Source organism: Globicephala melas, chromosome 15, assembly GCF_963455315.2.
Source record: "Globicephala melas chromosome 15, mGloMel1.2, whole genome shotgun sequence".
In the NCBI taxonomy this organism is placed as follows: domain Eukaryota; kingdom Metazoa; phylum Chordata; class Mammalia; order Artiodactyla; family Delphinidae; genus Globicephala; species Globicephala melas.
Window position 1 is genome coordinate 83341030 of NC_083328.1, and position 21922 is coordinate 83362951.

General features: G+C 49.6%; 1 protein-coding gene across 3 annotated transcripts in view; it reads left to right on the forward strand.

Annotated features, from left to right (window-relative positions):
- PHACTR3 (phosphatase and actin regulator 3) overlaps positions 1-21007 on the forward strand; it is a 237562-nt gene extending 216555 nt beyond the window's left edge. For all 3 annotated transcript variants that reach the window (XM_060285055.1, XM_030841610.2, XM_060285056.1), the window contains exons 9-13: positions 9054-9109; positions 13161-13222; positions 14252-14392; positions 16198-16274; positions 18282-21007. In XM_060285055.1, coding sequence (XP_060141038.1) covers positions 9054-9109; positions 13161-13222; positions 14252-14392; positions 16198-16274; positions 18282-18297 — 352 coding nt within the window. In that variant the 3' untranslated portion in view covers positions 18298-21007. The remainder of the gene's footprint in view (positions 1-9053; positions 9110-13160; positions 13223-14251; positions 14393-16197; positions 16275-18281) is intronic.
- Positions 21008-21922: the final 915 nt, after the last annotated feature.

Genomic DNA, 21922 nt, shown 5'->3' on the forward strand with positions numbered 1-21922 from the left:
GCTGGGAGCCCTCCAAGACCCGGGAGAGCTTCCCCAGGAAGGGGAGGAGGGAGGGGAGGGGCAGGGCCTGGTACCGACAGGTGCCCCATAAACACTTGTGGACCAGGGACCGAAGTGGTCCTAATGCCCCGGGCAGGCGGTGGGGAGCATCATGTATTACTTTAATTTTCCAAATCTGAATAAGGGACCGACATCCGTGGTAAAAAAATAGCACATCTCACTCCTACTCCATCTCTGCCCAGAGGCTGCCGCTGTCCGTGGGCTGTTTGGAAACACTCAGAGGCGGGTTTTACACGAGCAGTAATAACCATGATGGTAACTAGCCTCCTCTGTACTGAGTGGACAACCCTCCCTGCACGGGGCTGAGCCATCCTCGGGAGATCACAGGCCCGGGAGGGAGAGGGCAGAGCCCCCGACTCCACGCTCAACACGGGTGATTAATCCCAAAGCTGGCTAGAAGAAGAAATGATAAGCATGACTTGTCGTGCTCGAAGCACTTTATTTTAATGTAAGTCATTCAGAGGTGCATTTATTCGGACGGCATCAAAGACTTCACACTGCAGAAGGATCTACAATTAGTGTTCTTTATCGTGTGAGACAAACGTTGGATGCATCTTCTACTGTTCCTAGCGCCGACTTCTCTGCAGAGGAGTGAGAATTCAAGACGCCTGGAAGCAGAGTCCTCCCAGAGATGGGAAACCCCATCGTTCACTCGTTCGTCTCCCACACTTGCCCGCGACAGCTGTGTTTCAACATCCTGCCTTTACTGACTTCAGAGCAGCCAAGTCGGTTCTCATAGAAATAACATTTTCTTTTTCCATCCATATTGAATCATTTAATCAACGTGCATAAAGTCTGATTAAATCACCTAATTACAGAAACGAGTTCACCTGGTTCGCATAGGTTAGGGAACAAGGAGACCAGTTCCTGACAGGTGCACCAGCTCTCTGTGGGAACGGACTGCACGGGGCCGGGGCTGCCTGCCACGTGTGCTCAGTGGGGTCTGCCTTTCCAGAAGGGCTGGGAGTGTCAGTTAACCCGGGTTCAGATAAGTGGAGGTAACTCGAGAGAGCTTCTCCCATAGTACTGTCATCCTCGTTTATGGAGAATGGAGGCTGTGTCTGTGAGACCCAGAGGCCCAGCTCCAGTGGGAGGTGTATATTAAGCGGTTTATGGCAGGACATTGCTGACGGCATCTGTGGGGCAGGCCGTCGGGAAGGGCCGGAACTCCCAGGCGTGGACCGAGGCTGCTGTCTACAGGCAGAATTTCCTCTTTACCAGGGAGCCCCAGCCCTGCTCCTAATGCCCTTCCACTGATTGGACCAGGCCCACCAGACCATCCAGGACAGGCTCCCTTAGTTCAAGTCAACTGATTATGGATGTTAAATCACATCTACAAAACACCTCCACCATGGCACCTAGGTGAGTGATGGACTGCAGAACTGGGGACGGGGCCTTACCAGGTGGACTCCACCAACTGACGGCCCCAGGGCCAAAGGCAGCGAGAAGTTCGTGAGCAGATGGGGGATCCCAGAGCTGATTTGTGGAGAAGTTAGAATTCACACCAGGGCTGGGTTCGGAGCCCAGTTTTATTTTCATGCTCCGGAGTCCAGCCAGGTGGGCTTCCAGGGAGGACCCATCGAGAAGCGCCCGTGCTTTCCCACCCCTGCCTGGAGCTCTGTTGCTAGCGGACCACAGTGTCTCCAGCCAGGCTCTAAACGGACGCCAGAGCTCTGCCCTGAACTCTGCCATCAGGCACCGTGTCCTTATGAACTCCCCAGAAAACATCTGCTTAGACCTGAACTGTTGGTCAAACGATAAATACCTGCATTTGTAATCTTGGTAGATACCAAAATGTCATCATCAGAGCTCGCCTGAAGAGCACACTCTGAGGCCCGGGGTTGGAGGTGAAGGATGGGCCCCCCCTGTCCAGCCGGAGGTCTTCCTGGAGGAGGTGAGATGTCTGCCTGAGAGCACAGGGTTTAGGTCAGCTGCTCTGTGGCCCCTGGCAAACCTGGGGAGGTTCTGTGGGCTGTCACTGTGATGGGCCAGGCCAGGGGGTCGGGCGTCCCACAGGCGAGGGCACTTCCTGAGCAAGGAAGACTCACGCCCACCGCACTTGACCTTCAGTGTCCCTCGGATGCTCGGAGGGTCCAAAGCTGTTACAATGACCTGAGCCTGCAACCTGGGTGTGCAGTGGACACACACAGGGAGATCTGGCAGTCTCGTCACAGTTTCCCTGAACACAGGTGTCTTGGAAATTGACACACCTGGTTTCATTCAGAACTTTACCGAGAATTGCTCATTTCGGGAAATGGCTCCTCCGTGGCGCCGTCACTGTGGGGGTGTGACCAGTACAGAGCCCAGTCTCTGCGTTCGTAGCTGCCGCTGTTGTCATGGTGATGGTTTTGCGTAAGTGCTTTCACCACATCACGTGACGTGCTCACACTGAGCGCTTATGTATTGAGTATATGGTATTCGATTAAAACTTGCCTTCCCTTCTTCCTCCTGTGTGTTACAGCCGGACATCACACTGACTTTTAAAAATTACGCATGTCGGTGGGTTGCGGTAAAGGGGGCGTGACAGAATACTTGTTATAGATGGAGTGTAGAGTCTAATGGGGTTGGGGATCCTGAGTTAGGAGAAGGATGCCTGTGCCGAGGGAGACGTGAGCAGCTCAGTGTGGGAGTCCCTGGGCGCAGGGTCTGGGGAGGGTCCCCGCAGACTCGCTGGCCTCGTGGGGCTTGGACTTGGTCCTGAGTGTGGTGGGACCCCGGGTTTGAGGTCATGGTGAGAGTGGGGGTCACGTTTCAGAAAGGCCAGCCCGCGGCTGTGGGAGGCATGGAGTGAGGGGGTTGGACATCTGAGGTGTCGGTGCTGGAACCCTGTAGACTCGGAGATGCCTGGGGGCTGGGAGCAGAGGGTGGCTCGGGGTCTGGCGTGAGTGCGTGGACCACAGCAGGTGCCAATCTCTGAAACAGGGACACTGGACCGTAAGCAAGTACTAGGAGGTGGGGTCGGATGCTAGGCCGGCTGGAGTGCCTGGGTCACAAGATGCCGTGATGGGGACCTGCGGCCAGCGCCTCGCCAGGCAAGCCCCTAACAGGCTGATAATTCGTCCTCGCAGGGTAACTGCAAGAACAGAGGGGACTAAGGTTTGGGGGACGCTGCTGTTCCCCAGCGTGGACAGCTCCGCCCCTCAGAGCCTGCAGCCAGGCTCTGGTCTCTGTGTGGCCTCGTCTCCGTGTCATCTCCTGGAGAGGCTCCCCTCCCTGGCCCTCTCTCCCTGGTCTGCCTACGTGTCCCTGTGGTCCCCCCACCCTGACAGCACCCGTGGGAACAGAGGGGCCTGCGCCTCTGGGGAACCCCGTCCCAGGCGGGGACTCCGGTGTTCCGTGGCGACTCGAGGCTGGCAGTGGAGGAGGACTCCTGTCCCCAGGAAGGAGCTCCCACAGTAGCCGGCATCCCTGTGGGCGGGGAGCTGTCTGTTCTGTAGCTGTGGCTTCTCCCCAGGAAGGCATTCGGCCTTGTTTGGCGGGATTGTGTCTCGGTTCTTGCCCGACGCTGAGGTGACTTTAGGCGTTTCCTTGAGCCCCGCGGGGAGGCAGTGGTGATTCGGGGCACGTGCAGTGCCGGGGGGCAGTCCTGGCCGGCGGGGGCATGACCCGCAGCCCCTGGAGCCGTGCCTGGTGCGAGGTCCCGCGAGGGTGTGTGAGGGACGATTCCGACACGGCCACTGACTACAGGCGGGCCTGCTGCATGTCAGGCACCTGGCTTGGGGCTTCTGGGCCATTTCACTTACCCCATAGCCACCCCGACAGGTGGTACTGTCATCAGCCCCTTGTGGGAGAGGAGGCGGGAGCCCAGAGGGCGCCACCGGCCCGTGCACGGAGGGTGCGTGGCGGCCCTGCGCCTGAGCTGGCGGATGGGAGACAGGTGTGCCTGGAAAGAGGTCTGACTGTGCGTTCATCCTCCCCAAGGAAGAAAGCCGGCAGCTGGACACTCCCGTGGGGCGCTCAGCCGGGGCCACTTGTCCACGGCGGGCCGCAGAGCTGAGGTTTGGACCTGCTATCCTTGGGCCATGTCAGGTGCTCCCGGGAACACGGACCACTCGCCCCCAATGTGTCTCGGAGGCAGAAGGGGGTCCTGAGGACGAGGAGGGGGTTCCCAGGGCCCAGCCCCCTCAGGACCCTGGTCCCACAGGTGACCCAGATGGAGGGCCCGCAGGGGAGCGAGGCCACTGGGAGGGGAGCCGCGGGGGCGATGAGAGTCAGCTGCTGTGCTCCAGCTGTGCTGCCAGGGGTGGGGAGGGCCAGGGAGGTGTGGGTCTGGAGTAGCCAGCTCTCCCAAACATCAAGGGAAGCTGCAAAACTGATTTTTTAGAGTGAAAACTCCCGGTCGATTAATGCTTGGTTCATACTCACATTTTTTAAAATATCGGGTGAGCCGAAAGTGCGGCTCCTTGCTGAATTTGGACCGTGGTGCTCTGATGGGTCAGGCGGCCAGGCTGTCCCCCACCGCGGGGGTCAGGGAGGTTGCCGGCAGGGTGGAGATGGCAGCTCTGTTGGCTGAAGCTGGAGAAGACCTGGGCCCACCACACCCGGGGAGCAGTGTAGAAGCTGGTCGTCGTAATAATACCCGCACCTGCTCACGTGCCGGCCTCCTCCGTGTCTTAGTATTCTCGACCCCCTCGGCACCCCTGCAGGTGAGGGCCAGGGGATTGGAGGCTCAGGTAGGGGGGCACTAGCCCCTGTCACCTCACCGGCAGAGGGGCAGAGCTGGGACTTGAATTGAGACTCTGCCTGTGTCCTGCCCCTGGTGCTGGTCTGGGGGATCTAAGTTTGCAACCTGAGGGATGTGGACGGTATAACCACATCACTTATTCTCCTGAAACCCACTCCGGGCACCCTGGTCACCCGGCTGTCAGTGGCCTCGTGGCTCCCCTCCCTCCACCCGTTCTCCCCCATTCCTCCCTGTTCGTGCGTCACCTGCTCACTGACCGGCTGTCAGGTTGTTTCCCATATTCACAGCACAGGGTCAGGTGCAGAGTTCGGCCTTCACCGCAGACCTGTTCAGAGGAGATGCCGGAGGGCTGGGGAGCCCCTATGGGGGCCCTCACACCCACACTGCATGCAGACCCGCAGCTGCCATGCCCCCCACCCTGTCCTGTCCCAGGTGGCCTGTACGTTTACCTCCTACTCAAGTCCCCAGGGCCTGTCCAGTGCACTCCTGGTCCCCCAGCATGCCCGCCTCTCTTGTGTGAACAGGCGTGGGGAGGGGAATGGCAGGGGGTAGGGCAGGTTCCCTCTCTCCTGGTTTCTTTTCTTGGTGTCGCTCCCACGCCCACGCAGCGCTGTAATTGGCTGCCACATTCCTGCTTTCTCAGCGGGGAGAGTCAGAAATAGACTGTGGCTTCCCCAGTTCCAGGCGGCACCTGCTCATCGCCCACAGCGGCAGCTTCTGAATAAGGAGGGAGCGGCCCGTGGGTGGAGCCGGGGAATCCCTCAGGGTGCTGAACTCTCCTACCCCACCGCTCCTGAGGCCCCGCCCCTCCTGAGGCCCCGCCCCTTCACCCCCAAAGCCCTGCCGCCTTGGGGCTGTCTCCGCACGTCCTGGAGAGCCCCTTGCTGCTGAGGTGCCAAAGCAGGGGTGCTCTGGCAGCATCCCTCCTGGACCACACCAAGCACACGCCTCGGAGAGGGAGAGGAGCCAGCATCCCTTCATTTGCTCCTTGTTCAGGCTACTTGTGTTTGCCTGTGCCAGGCCCTGGGGCCTACGTGGGGAATAAGACCTGGTCTCATCTGTAAAGTGGGCATAATCATGTCTGCCCTTGATATTAGGGCTGTCGCCACTCCTGCTTTGGGAAGTCCCAGCCCGTGTGGAGAGTGGTGCTGAGTCTCAGGCAGCAAACGGGCAGAATATTGTGTTTAATATGTACTTAGTCCAACGGGTATTAATTTGGAATTTGCAGTGTTTTCAGTCTAGAGCCAATACCTCCCCTTGTCTTGAATAGTTCGTGGGCCCTCAGCCACTCACAGGCCTGTGGCACCTGTGCTTCCCGTCTGATGGGGCTCCCCCTGAACAGCTCGGGGGCAGGTTCTTCTCTGTCCTCCTCTGGAAAGCAGTCCACAAGTGCTTCCGAAGGTGCATCCCATCCTGGCCCGCCCGTGCTCCATCCTGCCCTGCCTGCTTCACACCCTTCAGTGCCTTCTGGGCTCTGGGAATAAACCCAGACCTCACCAAGGACTGCAGGTTGGGTGGGTCCTGCCCCATGGACACACACCCCCACTCAGTCCAAATGGCACTGCAAGAGTCCTTCTGATCTCAGGATCTTTGCACGTGCTGTGCTCTTCCCTCCCCTCCTGGCTTAGCGATCCCCACTTATCCTTCTGATCTCAGATCTCAAGGCAAGCATCACCTTCTCAGGCAGTGCCTCTGTCCAGGTGGGCCCACCTACTCTAGGCTTTCATAGTACTGTCGGCTCTTCTTCCTAGCGCTAGTCACCACGCAGAAATGCCTGTTTGTGTGATGATGGGCTGAATGTCTGCCCTCCCGAGCCTGTGCTCCTGAGGGCAGGGCTGGGTCTAACTTCTCACCACCACATCCCAGGGCCAGGCGTGTCCTATAGGCTCACTAAACATCTGACACGGAAGGTCAGGTTAACTCAAGGTAAAAGTTCTCAGTCTCATGAAGTGGGGTGTCAGGTACAGGTAGGGGCGAGTCTAGATGGGGGCTCTCGACCTGCAGCACCACCCTTCCCCCTGTGATTGGGGTCCCACAGGGAGGGGATCGGGCTGGCGGTGCTACCCAGGGCCCTGGGCCCTCTCGTGCAGCCGTGGGCTCCTGGACTCCCTCTGGGTAGAGGGGCAAGTTGGTGAGAACCCAGTAGGCTGCACTTTGCTCACAGCTGTGTACCTGCAGGGCTGCGTCCACCCAGCAGACTTACCCCTTCTGGACCATTCGGAGGTGCCCTGTGGGCCCGCTTTGGCCTCACCCTGGCAGCATCCAGGAGGTGCATAGCAGCCAGCTGGAGACCTGCCTTCGCGCCTCGGGCCAGTGGCGGAGGTTTTGGTGCTGAGATGTCCACACTTTCTGAGAACTCAGTCCATGACCAGCTGACAACCCACAGGCTGGGTTTTCTCCAGACAGTTTTTGAGAAACCATTGTCCTGAGCAAGCATGGTAACAGGTGCATTTGTGCATTTTCTCATTCAATTTTCTCACCTCTGTGAAGGTCTGTTATTAGTCCTCATTTTGGAAGAGAACAGGGCTCCAGGAAGAAAAAGCCTCTGTCGGGGCAAAGTGAGTGGAGGTTTGGGGGTACTTTTCAGGTTTGAGGAGATGTGTGGCCTCATCCTCAGCTGTCCCTGTGGGCGTCCTGGCTGGTCAGCTGGCAGCCACTAAGCACCAGGCTCTGCACGCCTTGTGGATTCTCCACAACTCTGCCAGAAGTTTCCTCTTACAGGAAGTCTGCCTTGATCACTCCTCCCGGCCCTCCCCAAGCCCAGCACGTGAGCAGTTAGGAGACACCGTCTAGAAATGTGATCTTCCCAAGGCTGGCTCCTTCTCTTCCTGCGGTCTCTGTGGAAATGGATCTTCCCTGAGTTCCCCCTACCCCATCACTCATCCATCACATCCTCCCCGCCCCCCATGTTGTCTTCTCCATGGCATTGACCACTCCCTGGGGTGGTCTTGTTTGTTTACTGTTGTCTGCCGCCGCCTTTAGACTGTGAGCTTTCCAAGGGCAGGGACCACTGTGTCCTGGGGCTTGGAGCAGTGCCTGGCACAGAGCCAGTGCTTGCCAGTCACTCAGTGAGTGAGTGAGTGAATGGATGGCGTTTGGGGGATTTTGACCAGGCTGAGGGAGCCCCACCCAAAGAGCTTGGGAGGGATTGGGGGGCCGTGGCCCTGGCCCCTGGGTGCCAGCCAGGAGTTGTGGGGGGCAGGTTCAAGTCTCAGCAGACATCCAGACAAGATGTTGGGCAACCACCCAGCAGCCAGCAGACACACAAGCCCCCAGAAGAACCCATCAGCAGACTGAGCCCCCGGGCCGCCCTGGGCTGTGTGCTGCGACAGGGGTTATAAACGGGAGGCAAGTGTTTATGGAAGCGACATCCCCTTTGGGGCAGAGTATTGTGGACCCACGTTGTGGGCATTCGGATGCTCAGCCTGTTGTCTCTGTGCAGTGGCTACAGGATCCGGAAGTGGGAAGCTTTCTGGCTCTGCCCCAAGGACAGCATTATTGGAGTTACAAAAATAATTGGAGCTTGGCATTAATTTTGGCTAATTATGCCTCCCTCTTCTGACAAGCCTTTTATTTATGTATGTATTCTTTTCGTTTTGGCTGTGTCCTCCAACTCCCTTAATGAGAGGCCATTTGAAAGGAAATGATCATTTGTCTTCCTATCTCTCAAACCGGGCGGGTAGGGCTGGTGGCGGGAGGGGAGCTGTGGGCGTGGCCGGCTCCGCGCGCTCAGCCCAGGAGATTCCCAGCCTGGATTGGATGCGCTTCCTCTCTACGCGCCTCGGCTCCTTGCCCGTAGAGGCAGGAGCTCCCTCCATCACCACCCTGGTGGCGGGTGGCGGGTGAGGCTGGACCGCGGTAGGAGCAGGACCAGTGCGAGTGCCAGTGTCCGGGTCGCCGGGAGCTGGGGACACAGAAGCTGGAGACGCGGCTGCCCGCCCCTCCCTCCGCCAGCGGGCAGGGGACCATCTCCCAGGTGGATCTCCGCGCAGCTCGGACGCGCCGCCTGGGGAGCCGTCCAGCCCGCCGGGCTGGCAGTAGATCTGGACATGAAGAGCTGCTCGTCTGGAAGGCGAGCGCGGACTGCCCCAGCCGCCCGGTGACAGAGGACCGCCTCCCTCCCGCGCGGGGGTCTAACTCGATTTGCCCGCAAGAGGCAGCCGCCGGAGAAGGTCCCCCTCCCCTCCTCCCGCTTTTGGGGAGGCGATCTTCAGCGGGTGCACCACCGGCCTGGGACCCTCGTAGACCTTGGGTGCAATCCGCCGGCAGCCACCATGGTGCAAAATGTAATTCTAGTGTTTTTCCGCAGACGGCTGAGCCAAAGACCCGCCGTGGAAGAACTGGAGAGAAGAAACATCTTGAAACGTGAGTAGCGGGTGATGCTCTGAGGCTCCCCTCACGTGTGCTGAGGCTGCTGCGGGAACCCGGTTCTGTGACCTGAGCCCTCCTGGGTTCCCATTAGGTCTGAGGTGCTGAGGGACTCTGAAAGCAAGCTCCCGGGAAAGTTGAAACACCCAGGCACATCCTGTTTAAAATTAAAAAGGAAGAAAGCTCTCCTAGAACCGTTAAAGACGTCCCTACCCCAGGGTTATCTCATTGGTCGGCCCTGCAGATGGAAGGGAGACGAATCCATGTCCTTTTGCAGGCTGGGTCTCAAGCAGGTGTCTGTCCCTGGCAGTCTGGGACATCACAGGCAGGTGTGGACAATGTATAAATCCTACCAGGGAAGGACTCGCCCCTTGGTGGTTACAGCTGGGGCATAAAGCAGCTCGAAGGAACGGAGAAGCCTTGGGAAACGTTGCCTGTGGCTTAGAACCCCGCGATTCCAGGCCCCTCCCTCCTGGCTTCACACCCCTTGGGCTTCCCCAGTTACGTGTGCGGTTGTAACATGTGCCGAACACCGGTGTCCAGGGATAGCCTCCACGATGTAGCGAACACTGTCCCATCTCATTAAAGCCATTGATGATTTGGGTGGTACAACCCTTTGGAAAGTGTTTCTCACATACTTCTTGTGTATCTGGTCAACAGACTTTATTTTGCGAGACATTTTCTACAAAAAGTATCTTCTAAGGGCCTAGATTTTAAAAATATTTTCATTTTCTCCCCTCTTTATGGATGAACACTGCAGACATTCTCTGAGTTTGGTTTTTCATCCCATGAACATCTTTTTACAAAGTTAAGATGGTCCCGAGGCTGACCTTCTGTCACAAAGTAGACAGCAGAACCTCTGGTCCAGGTGCCGCGTCCTGTTGATTCCTTCCCCCTGTCTTTGCCTCCGCACCTTTATTAACTGCCTGGAAGACTCCCTCCTTTATAGACTGTTGGAAATATTTAAACCCTAAGATTAAGAATTCTTTGTTTTAGGGGCTTCCCTGGCGGTCCAGTGGTTAGGACTCTGCACTTCCACTGCAGGGGGCTCGGGTTCGATCCCTGGTTGGGGAGCTAAGATCCTGTAAGCCGCGTGGCACAGCCAAAAAAAAAAGAATTCTGTGTTTTATTTTTTAAACTTAAGATACGGAAACTACTATATTACGTGAACTAGGCCACCTCTGAGGATTTCAAGAAAAGCTTTTCGTTGCTAACGTGCTTAATCAAGTGGGCAACTAGAGATGTAAAGCTCTTTGTTACCAAATATTTGAATTTTAAAAAATTACATCACTTACTTATAAAGTTCCTAAGTCACAGGTGCCCCTGAAGTAGTAATCCAAGAGTTGAATGGGGCAAGTTCAAGGCCCGGGCAGTGCTGTCCTCAGACTGGTCTGTTGCCCAGAGTCGGCAGAGGCTTTTCTCCCAGAAACCATTTTCTCCTGTCAGTGGTGACCTCCTCTCTGGTCTTGCGGACGGCCAGGCCCTCCCACCGGCAAGTGCTTCTAATTGTGTCAGTCTTTGCACATAGACGTGGAAGCCTGAATATCAGAGCTGGTGCTTGGTGAGCAGAGATGGCAGGTGGACACCGGGAGCTGACGGCGCTCACCTTCAGGGCACAGCAGGGGCAGGAAAACAGGCTTAACCCCTGTGGCCCTGGTGGTCCCTCCCTCGCCATCTAGCAGGCAGGTCCATCCCTAGCCGGAAGCTTCTCGAATGCCCTGGGCAACGGTCCTTGAGAATTTCACCGCTGGTTTGAGGTGGCTGTTTGTTCCGTGGAGGTGAGAATCGACTGACTGTAGCTGGTCCAGCCTAGGATGTCATCCTCTGAGGCCCTTGACACCGGCTCGCACTTACTGCATTTTCGGCTTTTAATCAACGCGCAGAGTATCATCACATTGTATTTGCTCCCCTTCAAGTGGGGAGCTCATGACTAACTGCGATCGTGTCAGAGGAACGCTCGGAACTGGGCCTGTGCATCTGTGGGTACAACAGCGTAAGACACGGTGGCCCCTGTATATGCTATGATATTAAAACTGATCATCCCGCGTTGGGCCCACTCTGCTAGATCGTACGCAGTGCTTGCTTGTGTTCCCCCATTGAATTGTTACAGCACAGCTGTGAGGTTCGCACGGCTGTCCCCCTTTCCCTAGCGAGGAAGCTTAGACCCCAGGAGGTACTACAACCTTTTAACTTGAGTCTTGGCAAAGGGATGGAGCTGAAGTTCACGCCCAGGTGGCCTGGCTCGTCGTCCACGCTCTAACCACTGCCTTAGGAGCAGCGGTGCATCTCTGACTGTTTACAGGGGACACGTGTGACTGTCCAAGCTACCGGCACTATTCCCAGTAAATCTGGGTGTGGAAACTCCGATCATGGCTCCCTTGTTTTGTATAAGGCACCGGGCTTTCTGGGTCTGAGAATGAGATCCACAAACCCATCGCTGAGGGGAGCTCAGAGAATCTGTGGCTTAGGCTCTGAGGAAGGACGTCTTGGAGTTGGTGCCTCACCGAGCGCCTGGCCCTGAGAGGGACCCCGCCGGGCACCCAAAGCTCAGCTCTCTGAAGCCCCCGCTGTGCTCATGAACTCGTAATGAAGCTGATGTGTTGTTCACGAGTTAAAAAACAGAAAGATCTGATCTTGCTTCAGTGTTTTCACATGGAGGCTGTACTTGGGATTTTTTCATGGCCTGTTTTTAAGACATCTGAAGAATTCGTTTCATATCATCATTTAAATCCCTCATGGTTGGCCTTCTATGTGGTACTTTCACAGTTTTTTCTAACTGTATTATCAGCTTTCTGATTAGCGCTTATAACTGTGGTTTCTTCTGGTTTTTCACATGGATTAAGAAGCAGGAACATAACAGGGTTTGGTTTCCTTTTCTAAAACACCCAGATGCGAGATGAATCCTTTTTAAAGAAAACTACTGAAAAGTACAATGGCTAGTATGTTAAACGCCCATATACCAAATCCCCCAAATGCACAAATGTTTGAAATGTTTTAGATAAAGGCAGGTAATGTGAGCTCATGTTAACTGCAAGTCGCAGGATTTTCCTTTCTCAGACCTGGCGGTGTTTCCAGGAGAGCTGACAGATGAGATCCCTTTTCTAGGAGAGGAATTCTGGGCCCCCTCCAGGGACCTGAGGCTTTATTTAGCAACAGAGAGAGCCAGAAATAGGACATCCATTATCTGGTATCCCAGGGCAGAGCGTCCGTTCTACGCTACATCTCAGCATTCTGTTCCATTTTTAGCTCCCAAGTGTAGGTGTGAGCACGGCTTGCATGTTAATAGCCACACTCCCCAGGCAAAGCCAATTTTGGTGAAAGACCAAGGGCCCTTTAAACGGCAGGTCATGCATCTCGCTTCTGCAGTGGAGAGTCAGCTGGGTTCCTGGATATGTTTGGATTTGAAATACACCCTGAAAATATGAATTCCAAGCAGGCACATGCTGCCCAGAATCTGAAGAGAATGTTCCTTACCTTATGCTGGTTGGCTGAAAGTAGGTGTACCTATTACGTGGAAAAGGGGGAAGAGAAAAAGCAGTGACAGTCCTATTAATATGCAATCATTCATATATATAGATATGTATATATATATGTATGAGTATATATGTAACTTGTCCTAGTAAAACTATTTTTGTCTGCTGTCTGTGTTCCTAAATGTAAATATACAGAGAGAGATGATATTTGATTAGGAGAGAGAGCCTCTTCCTGTTTCTCCCGCAAATAAATGCCCAGCGTCAATCTGTGTGGTTATTTCTGACACAGAGGAGGGTCCAGGAGAACCAGGCTGTGACAATGGCAAAGCTTCCCTTCTACAAGTGTTTCTGTGGACAGTGAGACCATAATCTTCTGAGCAGCAATTGGCAAAGCAGAGATAAAACAAACTGTGATGTGGAGAAAAGTGTCACCTACCAGGTGTCCTTTGTGTTACATCTTTAGCTTCCAGAAGTATGCAGATCTTGAGGACACTTCCCTGCTCAAAAGAAGAAAGTCTCAACCTGCTTCTTTTCTTTTCTTTTCCTTTTTTTTTTTTTGTTTTAATCTTTCACAGAAAGGAATGATCAGACAGAGCAGGAAGAAAGAAGAGAAATCAAGCAGAGATTGACAAGAAAGGTACTATCATTTAAGCACCTGTGTCCTGAATATTAAGGGGGAAAAGGTGGATAGAGAAAAGCTGCTTCTGTAGCAGCGGGGATGGGCGATACAGGGCCTTGCTCTGTGATAACGAGTGATGGTTTCTGGGGTAACAGTGAACTCACTTACTAGATGCTCGAAAAGCAGTGCCTTTTGCCACGTCCCGCGTGACCGACATGCCTGTGGACGATGTCCTTACCTAGCACCAGAGAGCGTGGCGTGGCCGTGCAGCCCAGATGACATTTCCATCTGTTTCCAGGAAGTCAGACGTTGACTGGGCATGCTCTTCATTTATTCGAGCTCCTTACACAGTGCTTAAGGAAAGAGTGCCTGGATATCAGTGTGTCAGTTACCTTTCACTTGTCTAGAAGCTCCTGACTGCAGAAAACTTTATTAGCCTCAAGGGTTTGTATCTGGGGCTCAGATAGTTAAGTCAAAACGTACTATGGTCAACATAGGTAGCAAGTCTATCAACTTTGATCTCCTTTTAAAGCCCTGACTATCTCTAAATTCAAGTGATCTGGTGTTATCCTTTCCTACTATGTTCTGTAATAATAATAATAATAATGAAATCTTGTCTTGCTTGAAGTTAATAGAATATCCTTCCTGAGCTTGAGTTATGAGCACTAGTAGTAGTATTTAGCATTTCAACTTTATCAGAAGCTTTTTTGGTAAAATCCTGCCTAATGACAGTTGAAAAGAAGCAGCTGCTGCTGTGAAATTTTTCCTAAGTTAATTCATCAGCCTTTCCTTGAGCTGTGCTGTGAACAGGGCGCCGCTAGCTTCCTGGGGTGTGAGTGCTCCTGATGGGATATGTTAAGGGGAGGAGGCTGTAATTTAAGAGTGTATAATTTAAGCCCTTCCCATTAGAGATTTTTTTTGCATTAGGATTATATTTCACAGTTTCAGACTTTTATATTTATTTGTACAAGGGTACTGTTTGTTCAGAGTACTTTAGGAAAGCTAGTTTGGCATGTGAGACCTAACTATGGTTATCTTTTATTTTAGCTGAATCAGAGACCCACGGTTGATGAACTGAGAGACAGAAAAATTCTGATACGATTCAGTGACTACGTGGAGGTGGCGAAAGCACAGGACTACGACAGGCGGGCAGACAAGCCCTGGACAAGACTGTCGGCAGCAGATAAGGTGCAGAACAGACCTGTCTGTGCTGGCCGGGGGTGCATGTATGAAAGAGGGGCAAATCGTGTCATGCCAGGGAGTTTATTCTTGGACAGTGGGCGCCGTCAGCTGCTGCAGTCAAGGCTGAGCCTGACCAGATGTTGCTTTCACAAATACAACCCAGATTTCGGGTCTTGTTTTCAACCAGGGGATGGTTTTGCCCTTAGGGACATTTGGCAACGTCTGGGGACATTTTTGGTTGTCACCAGTGGGGCGGTGCTACTGGCGTCTGTTGAGTGGAGCCCAGGGATGCAGCCTACCACCCGGAAGTGCACAGGACGGCCCGCACAGAGACTGATCCAGCCCCAGGTGTCCAGAATGTGAAGTTGATAAGCTCTGATCTGGGGCACAACTCAGAATAGGCAAGGCTGGCAAAAAAGAGCTGGATGGCATTGTTTGAAACAGTGAGCCGCAGTGGGGATGAGGAAGGGAGGAGAGGCGAGAGGCCCTCAGGAGACCCTCCCCCGTGTAGAGGGAGGCAGCTCTGGGCTCTGTCCTGGGCCGGTCCGGTTTGAGGTGTCTCTGGGGACCTCCTGGTCAGAGGGGCGGGGAGAGCAAGGAGGCGGTGGGGCAGAGGCTGAGGGGTGAAGCCGAGGAAATTAACACCCACCGAGCCCTCACGCTGCCCTGTACTGAGCCCAGCCTGCCAGCTATTGTTTCATTTAATCCTCCAAAAGATCCCAAAGAGAGAGGTGTTGTAATTATCCCCGTAGAGGTGCCATTGAACAGGTGCCAGGAGACGCTGGGACAGGTAAGGCTTGTCTGGGGTCAGGTGCTATCGACTGGCAGAACTTAAACCCAGGAGCGTCTGTCTACAGTCTCTCCTACCTTCCCGCCTCTAGTGATTTTCAGAACTCTTAAAGCCTTTCGGAAGAGGAACATAATACGTTCAGCCAGTGAGTTTGCTGACTTTGCTAATTGTTCCTCGTTCTTCATATGCTGAGTGTGAGTCCGTGAGGTTATAAGTGAATGCACGTAAGCATTGCGGGCACTTGGAGAAATGCAGACAGGCTGTAGTTGGACTGACCCTCTCTGTTGCCTGTGGTGGATGTGCTCAGAGGAGCATCTCCCAGCCGTGAAGGGAGAATTCAGGCATCTTTGGCAGCAGAGCTGGGAGTAGTACGTCCCTACATACTTGACGCAAAGCCTTTCCTTGCCCCGGAGGCTGTGTCTGATGTTTTTGTCTGGCCTGGTCCTGGAGGGTTTATCTGAGAGAAGCACACAATGAAAGTGGGTTTGGGAAGCTGGAGGAGGGCCAGATGAGAGGCCCTGAAAAGACTGAGATGCACATCTCGCCCACATGTAACGGCAAGGTTATTTCTCAAATGACACAAAACAAAAATGTATTCTGAAGTTAGAATAACTTGTTTCTAGGTTATCTAATTGCTGAATTCCAAGTAAGTTCACCAAAAGCTGAACTTCACTCATCATTTCGAGGTTCCGACGTTATAAGTGCCCTAGGCATGTGCTTGATCCATCTATGCTGTGCCATGCGGGGGTGGGGCGGGGGGAGGGTGGATATCGTCCTACTCCAGCACAGCAAATAAATTCACTAAACACTTCCAGAATACCAGCTATGCACTAGCTTGGTAGGACTATAAAAATGAGTAGGTAAACGTCTAAATGCTGAACAAAAGGTTTTTTTTAATCTATCACAAAATAACAAAAGCCAGCAAGTATTAGGAATGGCTGTCAATCCATAACCATGATACTCATTTCCTGCGTTAACTTTTTAATATCCTGAAAAATAATGTGCAGTTTTTAAATTCCAGGCAGCAATTCGTAAAGAACTGAATGAATACAAAAGTAATGAAATGGAGGTACATGCATCAAGCAAGCATCTGACAAGGTCAGATTTCTGTTTGTGTGGATTTCATGATACTTACATAACATGGTATTTATTTTAAAAGAAAAAAATGTCAGAAAGCACTGTGTGTTCAGGTAAAAAAATTCAGTATTTCTGCAGAGAACTGTCTTGAACAGACAGAATGCAACTCAATTGAAAGTGCTGTTCATTCCCATGGTTTCTTACAGGGCTTGGTGAAAGGTGGTATGTAGAACAGTATTACACAGGTCGTTGTTTTATTTAAGTGGTTAATGTATATTTAAGGAAATTAGTCTCAAAGCACTGAATGTACGTTGCCTATATCTTTAATTCCCCTTCTCTAATATTCAGAACTCCCTGGTTGATAGAACTCCCTGATTTATTTATACAAACATTTATATATTTGTTTCCTCAGCAAATATTTGAGTATCACTATGTGCCATTCTTGGTGCTGAGAATGCAACTATAAATAAGGTAATGGAGGGTCCGGTCTTCATGGAGCTTATATTCCAGTGGGGATATATTGACTGATTCTTCCATAATCAAGACTTTTCACACAAGGGGGATATACTCTCTGTCCACGTGACCATAAATAAAAGTGGCACAGGGTGTCTTGCTGATGCTGAAGGGCTCGTTGGCTGCATATCCTTCCAGCGTTTCCCCTTCTTGTCCATGGCCGTGGCAAGTCACGATGAAGTTCTCACATCCCTTTAATCCTAAAGAGGCTGCCTGTGATGCCACGTGCCTTCAACTGTGCCAGCTGCTTTGTCGTTTCTCCCTTGGTCTAGAGATGCTCAGGCCCCACATACAAAGAGAAAGGAAACCCTGAACGGAGATACTGCTTAAACTAAAACAATGGATTCCTTTCCTTTTCTGTTCCTCACAAAGTGGCCACTGCACCTGTTATTTAAAAGATCACTCTGTGAGCCACTGTGGCTGTAGAAGAGAAGCCAGGCACACAGAATTCCCTCCTACACGATAGTTTTACTTTGTATATATCAAGGGAGGAAGAGGAGGTTGGAAGAGCAGGAAAAAAATGAAACAAGTAAATAGTTTGTTTAAAAAGATTTGTTTCCCCCCCATGACTGGCATACTTTTGGGCAGGAATAAATCACCTTACTTCTGAGTGTTCAAAACACTAAAAAATGTTTAGGAAATAAACGTTCTCTGTAAAACATTCAGAGTTATTTTTAATGTTCAATTCTGTGTTAAAAAAAGATATAATTACTACATATTCTATGTATGGTAGTTTCAAAATATTTAATACATTTTTTCATTATACATTATTAAAAGAGATGTTTACTAAAGATATGTATTTTTTTCTCATAAGTCCTTGATAGCTTTCTTACAGGACAGAATTTTAAGAGTGAGCCCAAAACTTAGACAACAGGAAATACGATTTTTTTTTTTTTTTTTTTTTGGCCGTACTGTGTGGCATGTGGGATCTTAGTTCCCTGACCTGGGATCACACCCACAACTCCTGCATTGGAAGCATGGAGTCTTAACCACTGGACCACTAGGGAAGTCCCTGAAATATGATTTTTATACCAACACATTTTAGAATTCAATGTCAACTTTTAAAAGTGAGAATAATATTTTTAGTCACATGAGATTTTCTTAAGTGCGTTAAACATTGCCACAAACACATTATCAACTCTACAAGAACAAAACTATAACTCTACTACTGTAATATCCAATAATTTGTTGTATTAATCAATTCATTATTTCTACTGATTTAGCAAAGCTCTGCTCTTTCTGTGTACTTCAAGGGCTTACCTAGCATTTTTCAAACTAAGTTTTAGGCAGGCTTAAGAATTCAGCATCTGATTCCTCTTGGGTTATGGCTGGGGCCCGAGCAGTGGGCGCCGTCTGAGGCTTTACACTACTTTAATCCAGGCAGGTCCATCCTCACGTTTTACCCGTTGGACCTGAGCAAAGCTTTTATAGCAACAGAATTATTTGTGGAAGGTTTTGGCAATTTTAACTTAGAAATGTATAACCTTAAGTTATTTGTCTTTTTGTAATTTCTAGATTCCACAGGCCATAGAGATTTTCTTCTGAGAAGAATTGTGTTTAATTTTTTGATACCAACACTGAACATTCATCAGGGAACCTTCCTGAAGTTCAGCTCACGACTCCCTGCTGTGTTTGTGCGAGGAGCAGGACCCACACAGGTGAAATCTTGGCCACACTCACCTGTAAGAGGACCAGCAGAGGACACTCTTCACTCTCTGGTGTCTGAGGAGTGTGAACTGCTGGGGTCAGTAAAGACCCCAAGTAACTCGACCAGAAGAAAACTGTTGTTTGCCTTCCCGCCTTGTTTTGCAGTTCTGCGGTGTGACCAGGGACGGCCGCGTGCGTGTGCAGGGTCGCCGCGCCGAGGCTCCGACCGAGGGACGTGTACGCAGTGTCTTCAGTACCGTGTGGAAAAGACGTTTTTATTCTGATCACAGTTAATTTGAGAACTCTTTAAGTTCGTGTCATACAAAATGACTTACTGTATTATTCTTTTTTTATATAATGTCTAACAAAAAATGCAGCTGCAACATTTTCATTCCTGTTAATTTTGTTCTTTAATTAAATGACTACTCATTGCAGGAAATTAACCTGGGTGTTACAGTTTCTTGGGGTTGGGGTGAGAGATTTTTTAGAACAGGATGTGAAACGAGTCCAATTTTACTACTTTTGAGCCATCAGAAGCCAAACACATAAAGGAGAATTCAAACTTCTTGTGCGTTTTGTTTTGTAAATTCTGTTAGTATACGTGGTTTGTGCCTTAGAAAATCAAATTATCCTTTTCAAGTTAATTTAAGTTTATGTATCATTCAGTAATGAACCTAGAAATAAGTAATAACTTGTTGAAAAATTCTACCAAAAGGAAAATTATGCCCTCTTTAAGAGTATTTTTAATTTCATATTTGCAAACATTATTAAAAACTCTGTTATAAGAGACAAAGGTTTAGCTGGAGTGGAGATCATAAAGAGGAAACTTACCCTGTCACAAATGTAAAAGGTAATATTGGCACAAAGGGGGAAAGTAAGTTAAATAAAAATAAATGTTCCCTGAAATACATTTTTACTTGGCCTTCGAGTAAGCATCCTCGTGAAAATGAGCCCTCCCTCCTGGTCCATCGAGGCAGGGAGCACAGTGCTTGGATAAGGGCTTTGGGATCTTGCTGAACCTGTGCCGAAATCCCAGCTCTGTGCCATTCAGCAAGGTATTTATTTCCTCTTCAGGAAGCTCTCCCACCCCCTCCCGGCCCCGCCCCGCCCCACCCCAGACTCTCTTTCTCTCTCTCACACACACAACACTACTGTAATCTCTAAATGAGATAAAGGAGGGACAGTGGCTGAGGTGCCAGCACAGTGCCCGGCAAGGTCTGTCCACCGCGGGTGTGGTTGCCAGGTAGCCCTGGAGCTGCCGAACCTCGCCTGTGACTTCTCACTGCTCAAGCTACCTCATTGCTCTCCTTGACTTTTCCTGTTCTGCTGCTTCAAGGCTGCAGTAGGTCAGGCGCCCGTGGAAACTGCTCAACCCTTGTGGTAGCACTTGGTCCTAAGGGACTTGCGATCAGTCCTAGATGCTAGCAAACATACTGTCAGTTTGTGGAATTGGGGTCTTTTATAAGAAATCACTGTATGGTAGAAAAATTCCAGCTCTACCTCTTACTTGCTGTGTAACCTTCTGTGAATCGCTTGACTTCTCTGAGCCTCAGTTTCTGTGTCTATGAAATGATATCTAAATCCTTTCTAATGAGAAGCCAATCCCTTAATTTTATAAGCATTTATGTGTATGTATATATATTGTATATTTAATATATATATGTGTGTACTCTTTTATACATAAGCTGTTACTTGTGGCCAGTCAACCCCCAAAATACTTATTTTCTATTTTAAGTACATATTAGCTCCCTATTTTATATTTTATTCAATTTAAAATATTAATTGGAGCCAGACTGTAAAAATAAGATTTCAATCTCCGTCACCTAGAAATATCCATATAACTGCTTACTGTGAAGCAAAGAAAGGAAAAAGTTTCCCTTATTCTAGAAATCATTCTGGCCCCCGAAGCAAAAAGGATCCGTGCTTAGAAAATAACTAAACTGCAGCTATAGTCAGAGATAGTCTGATAGCTGGGACACATGTTCAGGGTTTTTTGCCCAAGTAAAGACCCATAACTAATAGATAAATAAAATTAAAAATTTACGATAAAATACAAGATATCCAAAGCAGGGTTTTTTGGTTTGGTCCAGACTCAAGGGTTCTAAGATATCATAAAACCAGAAAACATTTTCATTGTAATCAAAATATTTGCAATGGTACCTAACTTCTATCACTGTATTTTTATTAATCATAAACTCTTTCCCTAAATTGTATTTCCATATTTCATGTTCTTAGCAGGTATTACAGAGGATGAGATAACCTAAAACTGTGAATCAAGTACGTGTATTTACTCTGCACCTACTAAGTGTATGGAATCCTGCACTAAATAAGTATATGACATGGCATCTCAAATCTCTCTCATCCTAGTTAGTTGGAGGAACAAAATTAAAAACCAATTAATAAATCACATGGTACTGGTGATATACATGCATATGTATATGAATTTAAATATGCTGTATAAATTTGAAGAGAAAGTTTATATTCTTAGGAGCCTGAAGACTTAGAGAAAACAATTCTGCTTTCTTATTCATAACAATCAGATATAGTATCTGAATTATAAGAATTCTTCATGAGTGCTACTAGTAGTAGTCATTAATGCGGTTTTTGTGCATTGACTTTATAACTTATTTTTATTTTAACAAAATAAAATGACTGTTAAAGTAAACAAAATTAAGTCATTAAAGAAATTGCTTTTAAGGAGTTTAAAAGACTTTAAAAACTTAACTGGTAATTTTGTGACAGGAAATTGAATCACGTTTCGAAGCATCAAGTTCTAAGCCAGTATGATAGGGAGAACAGTACATTGTATGACTTTGTAAAAAAAAGTACATTTCAAAAATTTTAAAGGGGCTTTAAAATTATATTATGTAATTTTTGGACAATAGAAATGGATTAAAAAACACCTAGCATCAAGAGGTCCACCGTGTGGAAATATATGGTAATTACAAGTCTAAATTTATTCTAATATATATTGGAAGTTTGAAAGTCAGTTTTTAGCTACATATCCACAGTTCTTCAATAGCAAAGTGCAGAAATGCAAAATTCTAATTATACTGTTAAAATTACTAGTCCCACATTATTCCAATACCCATTTACCCAGTTTTTTTTTCCAAAATTTTTTTTCAGAGTTTTTCACGTGAAAGAAACATCTCAGAAGATGCTCATAAACAGCTGAACTTACGGAAAGTCAAACTGACTTCAGGTCCTTCCTGTCAGGAAGGACCTAACAGTTTGCTCCAATTTTTACATTGCTCAGACTTCTATTTTAGGTGTTTATTCATAGCACTTATGATTCTTCCATGCTTACATTTTAATTCAATATGTTAATGAACCTAGACATAAATATGAACTCACATATGATAACTCTGACTGGGTTAGCTGTTATTAGGTGGTGCTGATGGAATGGCTGAAGAAATATCTCTAGCAACTTGGAGAGCTTCACCCTAGGCCCTGAGGTGAGAGACAGCAGAATTCGTCACCCTAGACTGCCAGTTTAAGGAAGAATTAAA